Below are 17,787 nucleotides of genomic sequence, written 5' to 3'. Positions count from 1 at the left end.
TGTGGAAAAGAGCAAGAGTCCAGGAGCACCTAGAAGACTAACAAAATTAGTGGTAAGGTACGAGCTTTTGTGAGCCACAGCTCACTTCTTCAGATACCTGAAGAAGTGAGCTGTGGCTCACGAAAACTCATACTCTACCACTAATGTTGTTAGTCTTAGAGGTGCTATTGGATTCTTGCTCTTTTCTACAGCTACAGACATACTAACTGAAGAAGTGAGCTGGGGTTCATGAAAACTCCTACCCTACCACAAATGTTAGTCTTAGAGGTGCTACTGAACCCTTGCTCTTTTGACTGCTACAGACAGACTAACTGAAGAAGTGATCTGTGGCCCACAAAAGCTCACACCCTACCACAAATGTTGTTAGTCTTAGGGGTGCTACTGAACTCTTGCTCTTTTCCACTGCTACAAACAGACTAACATGGCTACCCATCTTGATCTATGGTAACTGTTTGTTAAATCTTTTTCCTAAGAACATAGGAAGTAGGCCAGAAGAAAGTTGACAAGCACAGGGTTACCAACCTCCAGGTGGTGGGTGGGGGGCTGCATTTCAATTGATCTCCAGATTACAGAGGGCAGTTTCCTTAGAGGAAATGGCAGCTTTGAAGGGTAAATATTATAGCCTCCAGGAATTTCCCAAACTAGAGTTGGCAATCCGAACTCTACAATATACTGTGCATTAGATTAGGATGTCTATGACATCCGTAAAAGAAAAGCAGAAGTTCTAGAAAATCCTACAAGGGTGCATTCAATAGAGCTTGCTCCCAGGACTGAGTTCTGGAGAACTCAAAAAATTGCACGATGTGTGGTTTTATTCTGGTTGGATTTTGCTCTGTTTGGAGGAGGGTTTTTTAAAATGATATCTATGCTATTATGTCTCTGATATTTTGAGCTTTCTTTTTGATTATGATTTATTGTTGATGGTGTTATTATTGGTGTTTGTTATATGCAATTTTGAACTGAGAACTGGAAACAGGATATATTTTTTTAAATTAAATAAAAACAGGACTGGTTGGGTTTTAACACTGATATATAACAAGAAGAATTTCAGTGCTGCATATGCCGATCACACCACCACTGATGGAATACTAGGAAGACGTGGGAAGAAGGAAGAAAGGGGGTAAGCTTACCAAAAGAGGAAGGAGGGGTTGTGTAAAGGAGCTTTTGCAAACTGCTACTTTTCCTTTCGGTTGATGTAGCATCCATTTTAGTGAGCTGTTTTTAAATGGAAATGGGGATTTTAGGTACGAAACTGACTGACTCATGAAATTGCATGCTACCTGCTCGTTTCACTTTGACTTTCAGACCTAATAAACAGTTAACTACGTAGCCAAGAATTTTACTTCTTTATGGTTTTTGCTTTTCCCAACAAAAAATTTGGCTGCAAGGCAAAGGTAGTTTTTCCATATGGGAGCTGCTGGAAAGTATCCACCTCCTGCAGTTCTTCTAGCTTTTCTCCAATCATTCCTAGACCTGCTTTGCTGAGATGTTTTGAGAAAGACTGTCTGCAACAAAGCCAGGATAAATGGCCACCTTTGGGAACTGGGATGGGGGGAAAAGAAATGTTCAGTTTGGAAGCCCTCTTGTTGCCACATAGCAATCATGGTATGAGATTTCCACAGGAAAGGGTGTTCTCGAGGTGTAAGCCTGGGTAGAGAACACCTGAGGCCTCCTGAGGTAAAAATTTCAGGTAATGTAAGGAGGAGCTAATTTGAAGGTCTAAAGCCAAAGGTCTCAAAGGTTTAAAAAGAAAAACAAGGAAATCATTACAATCCCATTTCATGTTGGACCAAAAACGCATCTCCAGAGCAATTAACTGAACTGAGACCGAACTGTCCAGTGTACATTAAGGTCCCAACGTGGAAAAACACTCAGAATAAAAAGGTTATTTCCCTAACTGGAATACAAATCGAAGAAGGAAATGGTAAAAATGGAATGGTCAAGCAATTGTAAGCAATGAATACATGGGTACACCAATAAACCTTCATAAGCCTACCTGCCTATATGTTTCTGTTTACTGGAGGGAGATTTGAAGAGGAAATTAAGCAAGCAAAAATGGAAAAGAGCCAGAGAAATTTAATACTGCACCTTATCCTAGAGAAAGTGGTGCTTGGACTGGAAGAAAGGGAGGCTGTCGGGAAAAGTCCAATCCATAGGGGTAAAATTCCAGAGGGGAAGTAATCCAATTTGGGATAAGAATTCAAGAGTCTGGGAAGAAAGCCAACTGCTCAGCAAGAGGAAAAGTAGACCAACAGTGAGGTTGGGGAAGGAGTAGGATCCAGGCTACAAAAGTTTGGGGGCTGAAAGGTAGCTTTTATGCACCTTTAATTGCATTAAAAGGGGAACAGTGTCTCTGCTGAGACACAACTGGGTTCAGGCTACAAATTCTGAATCTTCAGGAAAGATTTGGAAATTACAGGAGTGAAAGATGAAAAGTCCACATGGGAACCTAGGGCAGAGGGGTTAAGGTTCTCTGTCCAGAGTACCAGCTTAGCCTGGTTTCACAAAGAACTGGCAAGAGGATCTTGATTAAGTTATGCTGGGGAATAGAGGAAGGATGGTTATGTTGGGAGCTTCAGCTACTGTCTCGCAAGCTTGAGTCAATTAATCATAGCCAGGGTGTGAGGGAGCTGTAGGTCTTTTATCAATGTACTTTCTGTGGGTGGGCTACTTCTTTTTAGAGTGTCCAGAGGAACTCCTGCCAGGATCAGGCACCCCCAATTTCATATCACCGGATATTTTATCCAGGCCTCCGGCAGTCTAGCTGGGGAGGCTTCTGGGAAGGGTAAATGTAGGCATCCTGTGGGGAAATGTGTTTGTTGGGAATCATAAGGGGCAATTTGCTCTCCTTCACTTTTGGATATAACATCTTCTGTTTTAAGTAACTTCAAACAATCATTCCGATCAAAAATTGCAGTTTATGGCTGCAGACCTTGGGTTTTTCTTGGAAGATGTCTTCCCCATTCTCCTTCATGCTTACCACTCTTCTAGGAAAGAGTAGTAACCGCTCTGAAGTTGCCTAACAGCTTTATGGTATGAAACCCCTCACCCTTTAATTTCTGTCAGTTGAGGGGACTTACATGCTATATGGGTCAGAAGGCTGGAGTAGGGAGCAATTGCAGCTTTCGTTAATTAATACCAATTCCATCATCATACAAGCCACAGCCTCCGTTCGAAATAACAGCGATGACAGCACAGAGAAGAATCAACAGGATATGCCTCTTGCACAATACAAATTTCTTTGGAAAAAAAAAATCTGGTTTCTCCAGAAACAGAAACTATTTAAATATTGATTCATTTTTCACATCTTCAGATTAGAACTTCTGAGAGGGAATATTTGAAACTGTTTCTCAGGAACGATATGGACTAGCAAATTTAAAATGCAATCTTGAGTTTCTGAGAATTTCAATATGATTCTTAGGCGTCAATGAAATGGCAAGAGATGTGCAACTTTTCCAAAAAATGAGAGCAGCACGTAGCCTATGCCTGATGGGAACAGACAATACGTTTTTCACATGTATAGCCCGCTACCCTGCCAGACGGATACATATCAAGCCTGGCTCTTATCACAAAAGCTTTACCCACCAAGTGTGCCAGCCACTGTTTACTGCTCACAAGCAATGCATAATTGGATTAAGATATGGACATTTCCACACAGGTTGTCTGCTGTGGGTTCAATGCTGTTAGGAAAATGGGTTTTTTTTTCTTGCTTCCCCTTAGAATTGTGGTGCATTTGTTCACCTACTGGGTAGGATTGTCAACCTCCAGGTGGTACCTAAACAGCTTCCAGAACTCAAACAGCTACAGAGATCAGTTCCCTTGGACAAAATCATAGCTTTGGAGGGGGACAAGGACATGAGAGCAGTCCGTAGCACCAGTGTGATACCACTTTGAAGAAATCCTAGATGTGACACTTCTCCAGGAATTGCTGTTAAAACCACAGAGTTTCTGATGATTCCACAGGTTTTCTTCACAGCATCGGCTCCCCTCCATTTTGCCTGCCTCCCCACCCAGTTGGCTTTCATGGCAGCAGCTCTGGCTCTTCTTTTCTTGCCTGGAGAAAGATTGTACATGATTATATAACTCGTTGTGAAGCTGTTCAACAATATCACAAGGACTGGACTTTTCTAAATTTGTGATACAGGATTATATTATTCATTGCGATCAGGGGTCATTTCGTAGAAAAAGAGCTGGAAGAACTCATTAGCATAGCTCATTAGCATATGCCACGCCTCTTGCCATCACCGGAAGTGTCTCATTGGTATAACTGATTTGCATATGCCACACCCGGTGACATCACCTATCCTGGCTGTTTTGGACCCAATCCTGGCCATTCAGGGCCGAAATTGGGCCCAAAATGGAAAAAAAGGAGCTGAAAATGGCTGAAAAGGGGCCCAAAATGGTCAGGATCGGGCCGCTGATGAGTGGGAGAGTGATCCACCACCTGTCAGAGGCCCAATCCAGGCTGTTTCAGCCCCAATCCAGGCCAAAATGGGCCCAAAATGGCTGCGAGTCAGGTGGGTGGGGCCACTTGACATGTGACCTCTTTGGGGAGCTGCTGGAACTGCGTTCCTGCGCGTTCCCCCTCAAAATAAGCCCTGATTGCGATACTTTTTTTGTCATCTATGTAATATGTAAGGATCATATGTAACTTTATTAAGTATAAATATAGTAGCAGTAAACCACAGTAGCCGTTTTCACACTGTCTATAAATCTCGTGAGACTCATGGAAGGCTGCCGGCTTTCTCCGGCAATTTTTGACGCCATCTGTTTACAAAACGCCACAACAGTGATTTACGACGTTTTGTAATTGGATGGTGTTAAAAATTGCACGATGAAGCCGGAGGCAGCCTTCCATGAGTCTCGTGTGATCTATAGACAGTGTGAAAACGGCCAGTGATTGTGTTTGGGTTTGTATGCTGTGATCCCGGTTGTTTTTCTGTCTTGCCTACATGGCATTGAGCAGCTACTCTTCCCTTTTAAAAAACAGTAGCCAAGACATAGTACTACAAGATCTCTGTATTTTCATTAAAGCATTACTTTTTTTCTTTTTTGCATCCCAGGAAGTCTGTAGAGAAATAACCCTGTCTGTACCTGGCCCCATTCTACGGATTTTTTGATCCACTGGTTCAGAATTAGATGTAGTCAGGGGTTTTTTTCTGGGAAAAGAGGTGGCGGAACTTTCAAGAGGGAAATAAGGAAGAAATACACGGGATTCTTTGAAATCATATTATTTTCAAGCACTATTGCCGAGTATTTTCAAGAGATGCCGGAACTCTGTTCCCCCGCGTTCCCCCTAAAAAAAAGCCCTGGATGTAGTAATTGGATGGGAGACCGCCAGCAAAGACCAGGGTTGCAGAGGCAGGCAATGGCAAACCACCTCTGTTAGTCTCTTGCCATGAAACCCCCACCAGGGGTGGCAGACTTGAGGGCACTCTCAACCACACACACTAAACATGGAGGCTTCGTTCTTAGTCCCCCAAACAGAAGCAGCTATAAATTTGGCTTCCACGCAACTGTTGTGCTGCATCAAACTTCTGGGTTTTTTCCCCCCTTGATTCTGCTACAAGATTCCTCAAACCTGCTTTGGTAAGATCATTCCTGATAGACTGAGCCCAGAGAGAATTTGGGGAAAGTGTTTATAGGAAGGTACAGATTTCCACACCTCCCTACTCACCCCACATCTGGCACAATTTCCCCTCCCACCTGCCATTCCCCCACCTGATTGCCAGTGGCTTTAAAAAAAAAATTTATCCTCTATTTGCATACTTTATTTTAAAAGGACTGGTAGTAGTTATATTGCTAAAGGTTAAAACACTACAGTGATATCCAACTATTGTGGTCTAGAGTTCAATCCTGCCTTAAATCCCCTTTTGCTGAGAGTCTTTCTACATGAAACATCCTACAGGGGGATGCTTAAGTGTAGGGATATGCAATGTTAGCTGGGAAGCATAGTTTAAAAAGACAGAGCCGGCAGAGATCGCTCCTCAGAGGGTTTGTTAATTTCATCTTCGCCTCCCCAAAGGCTCTGTCAATTTCACCTCCCCTTTTGGGGAAGCGAAGATGAAATCAACAAACCCTCTGAGGAGCGATCTCTGCCGGCTCTGGCTCTTAAAACTACACTTCCCAGCTAACATTGCGTCTCCCTACACTTGAGTGATCCCATGTAAGATGTCTCTTGTAGAGAGACTCTGAGGCCCAGAAAAATGAGATCATTTCATCTACTGATCGCAGAGATCGCCATGACTCATGCTTTTGTTTGATATATGTGCTACAATCTAACTATACCATGCCCATGGTCCACTCCAGAACAATTCCGTATTTTTCCAAAAACTAGATGGTTTGAAGCAGAATGTCAAGGCCTGAAAAACTTGAGGTCCTATTGCCTCTTCAAGTTTTCCAACTCTAGCCTTTCTCTTGCTTTATATATAAATGTCAAAGGTCTTTATAAGAACTGACACAATTTTTGTAGATCCAGAGGAGTTAGCCGTGTTAGTCTGTAGTAGCAAAATCAAAAAGAGTCCAGTAGCACCTTTAAGACTAACCAATTTTATTGTAGCATAAGCTTTCGAGAATCAAGTTCTCTTCGTCAGATGCATGGTACAGAAACTGGTCAAATATAGAAGAGGAGGGGGGAGGAGGGGAGGAGAGAGAAGGTACAGTTAGGGGGGGAGAGGGAGGGTGCAACCAAAACATTCCTTTGCTAGTAAATGTAAACATCTCCTTTTGGTGTGGGGGTCAGTTGGCTTGGGTGAGGCTTCAAAGGAGTTTGCCGTGCTAGTTTGCAGCAGTAAAACAGCTAGACCATCCAATTCCTATGTAGTATAAGCCTTCGATATTTTTGTAATCACTCTTGCAGAAAACCAATTTGGTCCATGTTGCAGAGAGCTTCTGCAAACAGATATCCAACTTCTGATAACTTTTAAAAAATAGCAAAAACCTGCCAGAAGTTGTGGGAGTGGAGGAGTGGGCAGAAGGGGAAAGCACGGAGTAAATTTCCACGTGGAGACTTCATTACCACTCCATAGCGGCAATGAGAAGGGAGGATCAACTCCACGTGGAAGAAACCTTAAAACATCGAAGTCTATAGGCTGATTCCGCACACGTCGGATAACGCACTTTCAGTGCACTTTATCCATCGTTTGACGTGGATTTTTTTGCTCCGCACACAAAAAAATCCATTCCAAATGATCTATAAAGAGGACTGGAAGTGCATTATCCAAGTCTTGTACTGCATGTTATTTTCATCTACTTTGTTTTCGATATACTCCACTGACAGAGATAAGGCATGTCCAGAGTTTGTAGCTCTCTGTTCCACAAGACAATTGGTTCTGCTCTGTACCTCAGGCATGCTCCCTGGTTTATTGGCCTTAGGAAATCATCTCCAGAGGGTTAATTGCTGAAGATCTGCTTCAGGACACCCCAGGGATCTGTGGCTTTGACGCACATTGCTGGAGACGGATGAAAGCTTTGGCTCCTCCAACAGGAAGCTGAAAGGGCGCTAGTTAAAGAGTGCTTGGTCTTAGCACACGGACGGTCTCTTGTGCGCTGGGGAGATGAGGATGAGTGAACACTGGGTGTCTGGCTTCCATAGACACTGAGATATTTCAGCTTGGTTATTCCCCCCCTCCCGCTGCCTGGCTGTCCTTTGCTCCTACAAGCTTTTCTCCATTTACTTGGTAGCTGTATAGAGCAGGGTGGTGGCAATGATAGGGTTGCCAACTGTGGGCAGTGAAATGCCTGGAGATTTGAGGGTGGAGCCTTGGTAAGGTGTGGTTTGGGGAGGGCAGGGTCCTCAGGGATTATATAATGCCATACAGCCCACCCTCCAAAGCAGCCATTTTCTCCAGGTCATAGATCCAGAGGAGTTTGCCATGTTAATCTGCAGTAGCAAAATAGCAAAGAGTCCAGTAGCACCTTTAAGGCTAACCAACTTTATTGTAGCATAAGCTTTCGAGAGCCACAGCTCTGTATTGTCGAAAGCTTTCACGGCCGGAGAACGATGGTTGTTGTGGGTTTTCCGGGCTGTATTGCAGTGGTCTTGGCATTGTAGTTCCTGACGTTTCGCCAGCAGCTGTGGCTGGCATCTTCAGAGGTGTAGCACCAAAAGACAGGATGAAGAGAGCCACAGCTCTCTTCATCAGATGCAACTGACAAAGAGAGCTGTGGTTCTCCAAAGCTTATGCTACAATAAAGTTGGTTAGTCTCAAAGGTGCTACTGGACTCTTTGCTATCTTCTCCAGGGGAACAGATCTCAGTCATCTGGAGATTGGTTGTAATTCCGGAAGATCTCCAACCCCCACCTGGAGACTGGCAACCCTAGGCGATTATGACGATGTGTAAATCGGATGTTTTTATAATTGTTAACTAAAATAACTGTTTTATATCTTTTAACCTTTATTTTGTAATCCACCCTGAGCCTGCTGGAAATGTGGGGGGGCGGAATAAAAATCGAAAATAAATAAATAAAAATAAATAAAATGATGATAGTGTACTTATGTACCCTTCTGGACAGATTAGCGCCACGCTCAGAAATAAGCACCAACCTGGTCCTTTTTGCCAAACATATGCAACTCACAAGCCAAGAAATGGTAGAAAAGTGAAAGAAAAATGAATGAGGAACAACAGCAAGGATTTTCATGGGCCTTTTAATCTTTAACTCTGTGCTGGTTTCCATTTAACTGCCCTAACAAAGCCGCTCAGACCAGCGGTGGTGCCCTCTCTGCTTGGTAGTGGTGCCAAGCTAACATTTAACTCTGATGTGCGTCAAAGGATGGCCTTCAGTGAACGAGCGAATTAACTTCCATTTTCTGCCTTTAACCCCACTTCTGTAAAGTCAGTGAAAATGGATCAAGGAGTTGTGAAAGCCCTTCAGATGCTTTAGGGAAATGGCTGAGGAATCAGTAAATCAGACTGGTTACTATTTTGCTAGTGCAATGCATGTCATCACACGGAGAAGAGCTTCGTAGGAACACTTGGCCCAGTGCCTCAGGACAGACCTTTCCGTGCACAGAGACAGAGAGTTCCCCCCACATCACGTACGAATTCCTTGTCTAGAAGGTCTGCTAATCTCCTGTGCCTCTTGGTCTTTTACATAAAACGGGCACAGGTGTAATTAGATCAGTCTGTGCTATACTGTACCTTCTTCCCTTGAGATGTGGTGACATCTTGGAGGGACAGAAGGGGTGGGAGAAGAGCTCTGGGCCAGGGGCGGGGGGGGGAGTGTTTTGTCTGCATGCTTTTGCTGCAGTGGGGAATTTGAGAATACAGTCCTAAAAAGAGCTACACGAGAGTGTTTAACTCTCTGAGCAAGCATGCATAGAATTGCACAGCAGTTGTGAATTATAAAGTCCACATAACCTTAGGCAAGCCCTACCTTACAGGGTTGTCGTAAAGATTACTAAGATGATGTACATGATATGATTTTAACACTTTCAAAGGCACTCTGTGTACATCATCTCTTTCTATAAACTCTGCAAGAAGGGTTGCCAACTCTTAAATTCAGTGGGTTCCTTTAACATTTACCTCCGTGCCATGAAAAGCTTTGACTGCCCAATTGCAAAAATTAAAACTTTGTTTAAAAGACAGGCCATTTTTCTTCCTATCTGTAGCTACCTGGAGCCTTTGCTCAGTACTTATAGAACAGCTTCCAGAAAAGATCAGAGGGGTTTCTACCATCTTGGCTTTTTGGAGGTCCTTAAAATTGAATTATTCCATAGAGCACACGAGGCAGTCTTGTATCTGGGCAAAAAAAGGGAACGTTTTCTGACTGTGAAGAGTGAGGTTCTATCTTGGCTATTTCAATGCACTTTTAATGTTTTGAGATTTATTGTACTCTTACCTGCTTCAAGTCAGAGGCAGGCAATGGCAAACCACCTCTGTTAGTCTCTTGCCATGAAAACCCCACCAGGGGTCGCCATAAGTCAGCTATGGCTTGAGGGCACGCTCCACCACCTCACCTGCTTCGAGCACTTATTTGTCAAAAAAAAGAGGCAGGTTTATAAATATTTTAAATGAACAGAAATTAATTGTGTTAGTCTGAGCAATTTCAGGAGATTAACTGTCCCTGCTCTGAGGTAACAGGGAAGAACCTGCCCAAAAAGTTTTTACAACCAGAAGCCAGCAAGATTAAGCTCCTCCCATGTGTGGCATAGAACAAGGAAATGCTGCAGGAGGAATTGCTGTTTTTCATCTCAGCTATCCAATGACAGCTGCAGCCTTGCTCTCCAATGAGGCGGAGAAGGAAATCCTCCTTCACATGCAGAAAGGGACAGCAAGGCTCCGTCCCAAGGCATCCGAGACACCCAATGGCCACTAAGAGGCAGCAGCCTTGCTAACCAATCGAAGGACCAGCTGTGCTCACCCCTCCAGGAATTCCAGATGTCCTTCTTCCGGTGAAATGGCAGCGCCCAGAGTGGCCAGCGATGTGGAAGCAGGGCTGGAGTCAGTATTCCCGCAGGAACTCGGGCTGTTTGCGGATGTTTTCCCCACTGAGACCCGTTATCAGTTCTGTGGACATGAGCTGAGCATTGCTCAGCACCACGGGAGCCATCTGGGTGTGGCTGCTCCTGTCTGGGAGGCGGTGAGTCCAGGGAGACTATTTGGCATTTACTGAAAGGGCAGAGAACCAGAGGAGTCAGCCGTGTTAGTCTGTAGTTGCAAAACAGTAGAGTCCAGTAGCACCTTTAAGACTAACCAACTTTATTGTAGCATAAGCTTTTGAGAACAACAGCTCTCTTCATCAGATGCATGATAGTAAAGAGTCCAGTAGCACCTTTAAGACTAACCAACTTTATTGTAGCATAAGCTTTCGATAAATTGAGCTGTGGTTCTCAAAAGTTGACAATCCATCTGATGAAGAGGGCTGTGGTTCTCGAAAGCTTATGTTACAATAAAGTTGGTTAGACTTAAAAGGTGCTACTGGACTCTTTACTATTTTGGAAGGACAGAGAAATTGTAGCTAATGAAGCGATGGTTTCTGAAGAGGCTGTAGTTTGACCTGGGATTATTAGACACTTATGGATCCCTTTTTCATGCTTTTATCTGCCCATGCTCTGGGGAGTTTGGGGTGGTGTTTAAGATGATGATGATAATAACTGTGCTTATGTACCACTCTTCTAGACAGAGTAGTGCCCCACTCAGAGTGGTGAATAAAGGCAGTGTATTATTATCCCCACAATACAGCTGGGAAGCTGGGGCTGAGAGGAGTGGCTTACCCAAGGCACCTGCTGAGCTCAGGGCAGTCGTGGGATTTGAACTGGCAAAGTGCTGATTCTCAGCTCAACTACTTAACCTCTCCCAATTTATCCTCACAACAGCCTTGTGAGGTAGGCTTGGCTGAGAGAGGCAAACTGATTTCATGGCAGGTATGGATTTGAACTTGGGTTCTTACAGGTCACCGGTTCTGTACATTTGTTGACATTGAATGTATTGTCTGAATTCTCTCGTTCATTCTAATGTGCTTTTCTTTCCTACGACTGGCTAAGGCTCTAGCCCTCTGTGACTATTTTGAGAAACAGAAGCTGAACTTCTGGGGCCAGAAGGTTTTAGAACTGGGAGCTGGGACTGGCATAGTGGGCATCCTTGCTGCCCTCCTTGGTATGTAGAACTGCCTAAACAAAAGAAGTAACATTTGTGAAAATTTCTGATGATGGAGTTATCCAATGGCATCTACCAAACATGTCTGAGGGCCAAACTACAAGTGACGAATGACACTTGAACGGCAAGTGTATTCCTCCATGTTCACTTGCTCTCCACTCAATCCACTTGCCGTTCAAGTGTCATTCGTCACTTGTAGCTTGGCCCTCAGTTTCCTTATAAAAACTGTACTTGCTTCAACAGTACTGAAACCCTGCAGATTCAAAACTACTGATATATGTTAAAGTGGTGTGCAAGCTTCTGGGTTGTGTAGATGTTTGGTCCAGAGGAGTCAGCCATGTTAGTCTGTAGTTGCAAAATAGTAAAGAGTCCAGTAGCACCTTTAAGGCTAACCAACTTCATTGTAGCGTAAGCTTTCGAGAACCACAGCTCTCTTTGTCAGATGCATCTGACAAAGAGAGCTGTGGTTCTTGAAAGCTTACGCTACAATGAAGTTGGTTAGTCTTAAAGGTGCTACTAGATGTTTGATAATGCTCAGTGACATGTGAGCTGGAGTGATGTAGTGGTTAAGAGACTGAGCTATAAATCAGGAACACCTGTGTCCAATCTCAACTCTGCCACGTATTCAGTTAAGTGACCTTAGGCAAGCTCTTCTCTTAACTTAGCTCCATATTTGCAATATGAGGCTAATACCGGCCTACTTTACAAGGTTGTTGTAAAGCTAATGTACATAGGAGCACTTTGAACATTTGGAAGCATTATAGAAATGCTAAATTATTATGCTTGGCTCCATTCCTGGAAAAAATCCCAGGCAACCGGTTGTCTAGGGCTACCGTTTTATGCTGACACCTGAAATGTTTGTTTCAAGTCAGTTTGTGCAGAATCCAATGCCCGATGCAGCTTACTGCATCCCTTGGTGTACCAGGTTGGTTTTCGTTTCTCTGCTTTTATAAAAAGCAAGTTTCTGTGATCTCGTGGTTCTGCCGGAGTCACAAGACAAAGAAAACAAGGCACACCCCATTAAAACTACCGGGATTTTGGAATTAGTTCCATAGACTTCAGTGGAACACAAGATGCCGAAGTTCATAGCGCTTTGTAAAATGTGCATGCCACTGTATAACACATTGCTATTGTTACTGCAGAGTATGGAACGGGGGTTGAGGGCATTACTGTCCGGAGTACAAATATTTTTTGCTGCTTATTCACTGTAGTTATATATCGCCCTTCTGCCCTGGCATTTGAGATGGCTTACAATTTAAAATACTTTCAGAAGATGTTTTAAAAAGGCAGACAATGGCCATTTCCACACACGTTGAATAATGCACTTTAGCAATCCTTTGGAAGTGGGATTTTTTGTTCCACACGTGGAAAAGCAGTTCCAAATGTTCACTAAAGAGTATTGAAAGTGGATTATCCAACGTGTGCGGAATCGCTCCTTGAGACTCCAGTGGGCCTTTGAGAAGCTGGGGGCCTGGACTTTCTCTCTTATTTCCCCAGATCTTTAATCAGCCCAGGAGAAACTGGCTTGCGAGTAATGCATTTGCAAGAATAAGCGTTCAACAGCTGGATCTCTGTTTCCTTCTCTCCTCAAGGAGGAGATGTGACCATCACAGATCTTCCCATGGCCTTGAAGCAGATAGAGGAGAACGTCTGCCGAAACTTGCCTGTCGAGTGCCTGACTCGAACCAAAGTTTGTGCTCTGTCATGGGGTCTGGACCACATGGAGTTCCCCAGCAATTATGACTTCATCTTGGGTGCAGATATTGTCTATCTCAAGGACACTTACCCCTCGCTGATCGGGACTCTCCAACACCTGTGTGGGCCTCTGTCTACTATCTACCTGTCTTCCAAAATGCGCCAAGAGCACAGCACAGCGTTGTTCTTTGAAACGTTGCTCCCCACACACTTCACCTCCAAGTTGGCCTTTAGGGACGAGAATGAGAATATTAACATTTACAAAGTGACCAGGAAGAATAACACCTGACCACTTAGTATGTCCGTGAACAATGGAACCACCTTTTTTAAAAAAAAATTAGGACTGTTAACCCACAAAAAACTGTAGATGGCTGAACATCCATGCACTTTATCTAGCATGAGATGAAAACATTCCCAATAGCTTCATTTGAAGGTTGTAAGTACTGCAAATCTCTGGGTTCCTTAAGAGGTTTCAGTTTCCAGAAAGGCTCGTAGATCTGCATTTTCACCATGTTCCCAGGCCACAACAGATGATTTCCCCCCCATTCCCACCATATTGATTCTCCAGTCCTCAAATAGGTTCTCTCGCCATGCTTTCCGTTTTTTGAGCAGGGTTGAGAAATTCTACGATTGTCCCATTCTCGGTACCTGGGAATAATTTTTCAGTGTGGGATCTGGCTGCCAAGAATTGTTCATCTTTATTCTCCTCTGGAAATATCCTCTAAGAGGAAGGTGGAAGACTCCAGGGTTTTTTCTGTGTGGAGATGATTCTCTGTGTAGCTCTTGACACTGCTGCAGATACAGAGGCGTTTGCAGTGGTGATGGAGCATCCGTACAGCATTTAGAATCATAGGGTTGGAAGGGACCTCTAGGGTCATCTAGTCCAACCCCATGCACAATGCTGGAAATTCACAACTCCCCCCTCTGACTGCCCCAGTGACCCTTCCTCCATGCCCAGAAGATGGCAAAACAACTCCAGGATCCCTATCCAAACTGTGAAAAATTGCCACCTGACCCAAAGGTGGCGATTGGCATTACCCTGGGCATGTAAGAAAGGCCATGAGAACTAAGCACTGATGTAACCCATTCTGCCCTCCTTCTCATGATCTGCCCAGGTTCACAGAATCAGCATTGCTGTCAGATGGCCATCTAGCCTCTGCTTAAAAACCTCCAAAGAAGGACAGCCCACCACCCATACTTTGTTCCCATACTTTCCTTACCTTTATGAGAGGCCCATTTTTAAAGAATAATAAGTTGCTAAACCAGTTTAGTTTTATAATGGTCCATTGCAGCAATGTACTAATTTCCAGCTTTTGCTTTTTAAAAGTCTGTATTGCTTATTGTTGTGGAGCTATAAGATGAAAGCTGCAGTCTACGTTTCTCCTTATAACTGTAATGAAAAAGGCTAGATAGCCTTTTTTTAAATGAAAGCTTGGGCATTAGTACATGGTTGCAATAGATTGGGAGGAGGCGTCTCTAACATTTTTAGCCTGTTGACACAGGGTGGTGGGCACAACTACAAAACGGCTGCTGCAGGAGGTGAGGCCAACTGCAAAATGTCAAGGGCTGAGATTATGCATAACTCTAAGAGTAACTCTTCAACATTTCAGGCAGAAGCTCTGTTTAACCAGACCCCTATTTAAATGAACATATTGTTTTGGTTGCACAGTAAAGATTTTTGTGCCATGGTGGCGGTAGCTTCCAAAGCAATATTTTTAAAAATCTGCACAGCCAATTAAAAACTCTGCTAGGCAGAAATTCTCATCTGTCCAAGCCCACATTCTAAAAACATTTCATAGGCACCAAAGGGTGTTGGCGGGTGCCATGGTACCCACCCTGGGGACCCCTGCAATAGATTGTTATAGAAATTTAACAATTTCTGAATTCTTTAAAGCCCTCTGCAGTTTGTGAGTGAGGAAATGGCAGCATCAGGGATGAAGCTGGGAAAATAGTGCCAATCTGGGTTGTAATCCCCGCCGCCCCAAGGACTCTTTCCAGTCCAAATGATGTCCAAAGGTGTTTTGACCATGACTTTTCCAAAAAGATCATGTGAAACGAGGTTTGGGAAATATTCTGGTGTGAGGAAAACCAAATGGCATTGTGTGGGGGCCCCCCCAAACAGCAGTGCTGTAAGAAAACCATATATTGCACGTGGAAACCACCCTGATAGGTAACATGAAAGAGAATAGGACCTTAGAAATCATCCCCTTTCCTCACAAGGATTCTATCTCGTCTTCCAGTGTTTGGAAGCATGCATCGTGTTGACCCAGGAAAACAGACTGTAGCACTTGTTCCCAGTTTTTTTTTTATTGTACAGAGATGAAAAACCAAAGTTCTCTTTTTAAAGTAATGCAAGATTTTTAACAATAACAATAATAAATGAATTTACTTTGGATTGGAATATACTCTGGATTATACTTGTATACAAGGGCTTGATGCCTTCAGGTGCAATTAGCGAACTCTTAAAAGGTCTAATATTCTAATGCCATACATAATAAACAAGAATAAGGCTCTATTCTTACCAGCAAATGATCGTTCATCAGTAATTAACATTCTAAAAGTACCTATCTAGAAAACCTTTTAGCTTGTCCTCCGTCTTTCCAGTGCTCTTGCGCTGAACGCCCAGTATCCGTTTCTCAAAATAGATTAAAGGTTGATCAGTTTTCTCATTCACTTCCTCAATCCATATCTCTGCCCCACAGATTACTTGAAGAATTATTTCATCCTTAAATACAGCCAAGGCTGAAGGGACATACCGTTGCCCTTCCCTCCTTGTAACAGAATCTTAAGACTGAATTAGTTTTTATTCTAGCACTATTGTCCGATGGAATTTCCACCCTAAATTCTACCTCAAAAGGATCCGTAGGTATCTAAATTATTGTACCTGTTCCATGATCCACAATCCAATTAACTTTATTAGGCCAAGCCCGATGAATAAAGATCATTTACCTTGGATTTATCATAATTAATTATTCCTCATTTTTAGAAAGTTTTGAAAAAGATCTTAAGAGCTCGGTGTAGACTAATTTCCGTTCAAGAAAGCAGGACCGCATTGTCTGCATAAAGCAGAAATGTGACCTCCTTATTGGCAAGTATGGAAGAACATACATCTGATGCTACAGTAAAGTTGGTTAGTCTTAAATCTGCTACTGGACTCTTTGCAATTATGGAAGAACTGTAACTTATCACCAAAGTAACTCAAAGGATTATTAATGTCGACATTGAACAATGTTGGTGTTAGCATTGAACCCCGCTGTACTCCCCTCTCTTGCATGAGCCTATTTGATCAGTTATTAATACCATAAGAACCCACATCTCACTCTTGTATAAATGCCATTGTGAGGTTTTTTCATTAACCAGGGAAGCCTGCGGCTGATAGAGGATTTCTCCAAACTATCCTACAATCTCTCTTGTGAAATCTAATTTGATTAGCCTACATTAAAGAAGCTATTCTCACATTTTAAAATGTTAAAAGCATCTAGTGACACATACCACCGCCTTCTGCCGTCTGTATCAAAACAAAGCCCCCTTTGAAGCTCTGTGAAGAAAAACCAAACAGTGGCATTATTACATTAAAGTTAACACATCTTCCAAGTTCTAAGCATTTGTGGCATTTTGCCTCCTTGTGTGACTTGTCCCACTCTCCCCCCCATTTCCTTAGCGTTTTCCCACAGACTAAGTCTTTCTACACAAAGCTTTTGACATGCGTTCTTCACGTCGGGAGAGGCAATGTTAGCTGGGAAGCGTAGTTTTAGAAGACAGAGCAGGCAGAGATCACTCTGGAGGGGTCAGATTCTCTCACAGCCCTCTGCTGCTTCTGGTGTGCCAGCTTGTCTCTTCTGCCCTGCCGAGGCTCGGTTAATTCAAAGTTTTAAGCAGTGAGGGCAGCAGGGGAAAGGCTCTCATTGGGGTTTAATATTAACACTTTGTAAACTGCTCTGAGTGGGCATTAAGTTGTCCTGAAGGGTGGTACATAAATTGAATGTTATGATTATTATAAGGGGCGACAGTTTGGCACACCAGAGGTGGTGGAGGGCTGTGAGAGAATTCGCCCCCTCTGGAGTGATCTCCACTGGTTCTGTCTTTTAAAACTACGCTTCCCAGCTAACATTGCATCTCTGGGCACTTGCCAAACATATGCCCAGGCACCCTGCATAGAGACTCACAGTAACAAGGACTAAATTTCCACTGTTTATTAATTTTTCTGTATTTATTCATGCATAGTCCACCTTTCTCACTGAGATCCGAGGCGGATTACACAGTGCAAGTGAGATACAACAGAATCAAGAGCTAGGACATTAACTGAGCAAGCACCATAATGAACAATGGTTACATCTTAGGCTAAAAATACGCCCCCAACACACACCGGAGAGAAGACTTCCTTGCTACATAGGCTGATTTCAGCTGCGACTAAAATAAGTGAGCTGTGTCTCACGAAAGCTCACACCCTACCACCAATTTTGTCAGTCTTAGAGGTGCTACTGGAGTCTTGCT

The 17,787-nt window shown here is 43.4% G+C and overlaps 1 protein-coding gene across 1 annotated transcript; it reads left to right on the top strand.

Moving 5' to 3' along the window:
• Positions 1 to 10,220: 10,220 nt before the first annotated feature.
• On the top strand, positions 10,221 to 15,694 carry EEF1AKMT3 (EEF1A lysine methyltransferase 3). The gene is made up of 3 exons (XM_055003935.1): positions 10,221 to 10,582; positions 11,487 to 11,598; positions 13,191 to 15,694. The coding sequence occupies exons 1-3, from the start codon at positions 10,400 to 10,402 to the stop codon at positions 13,580 to 13,582; spliced, it is 687 nt and encodes a 228-aa protein (XP_054859910.1). The 5' UTR covers positions 10,221 to 10,399; the 3' UTR covers positions 13,583 to 15,694.
• The last annotated feature ends 2,093 nt before the right edge of the window (positions 15,695 to 17,787 follow it).

Source organism: Eublepharis macularius, chromosome 19 (genome assembly GCF_028583425.1).
Source record: "Eublepharis macularius isolate TG4126 chromosome 19, MPM_Emac_v1.0, whole genome shotgun sequence".
Lineage (NCBI taxonomy): Eukaryota > Metazoa > Chordata > Lepidosauria > Squamata > Eublepharidae > Eublepharis > Eublepharis macularius.
The sequence above is the reverse complement of the archived record's forward strand: the minus strand, read 5'-3'. Positions and strand labels throughout refer to the sequence as shown.

Bases quoted from the DNA above. Each gene is read 5' to 3' on its own strand.
- EEF1AKMT3 (XM_055003935.1), top strand. From the start codon at position 10,400: ATGGCAGCGCCCAGAGTGGCCAGCGATGTGGAAGCAGGGCTGGAGTCA. The intron at 10,583-11,486 runs GTGAGTCCAGGG...CGACTGGCTAAG, and splicing joins CTGCTCCTGTCTGGGAGGCG to GCTCTAGCCCTCTGTGACTA. The intron at 11,599-13,190 runs GTATGTAGAACT...TCTCTCCTCAAG, and splicing joins CATCCTTGCTGCCCTCCTTG to GAGGAGATGTGACCATCACA.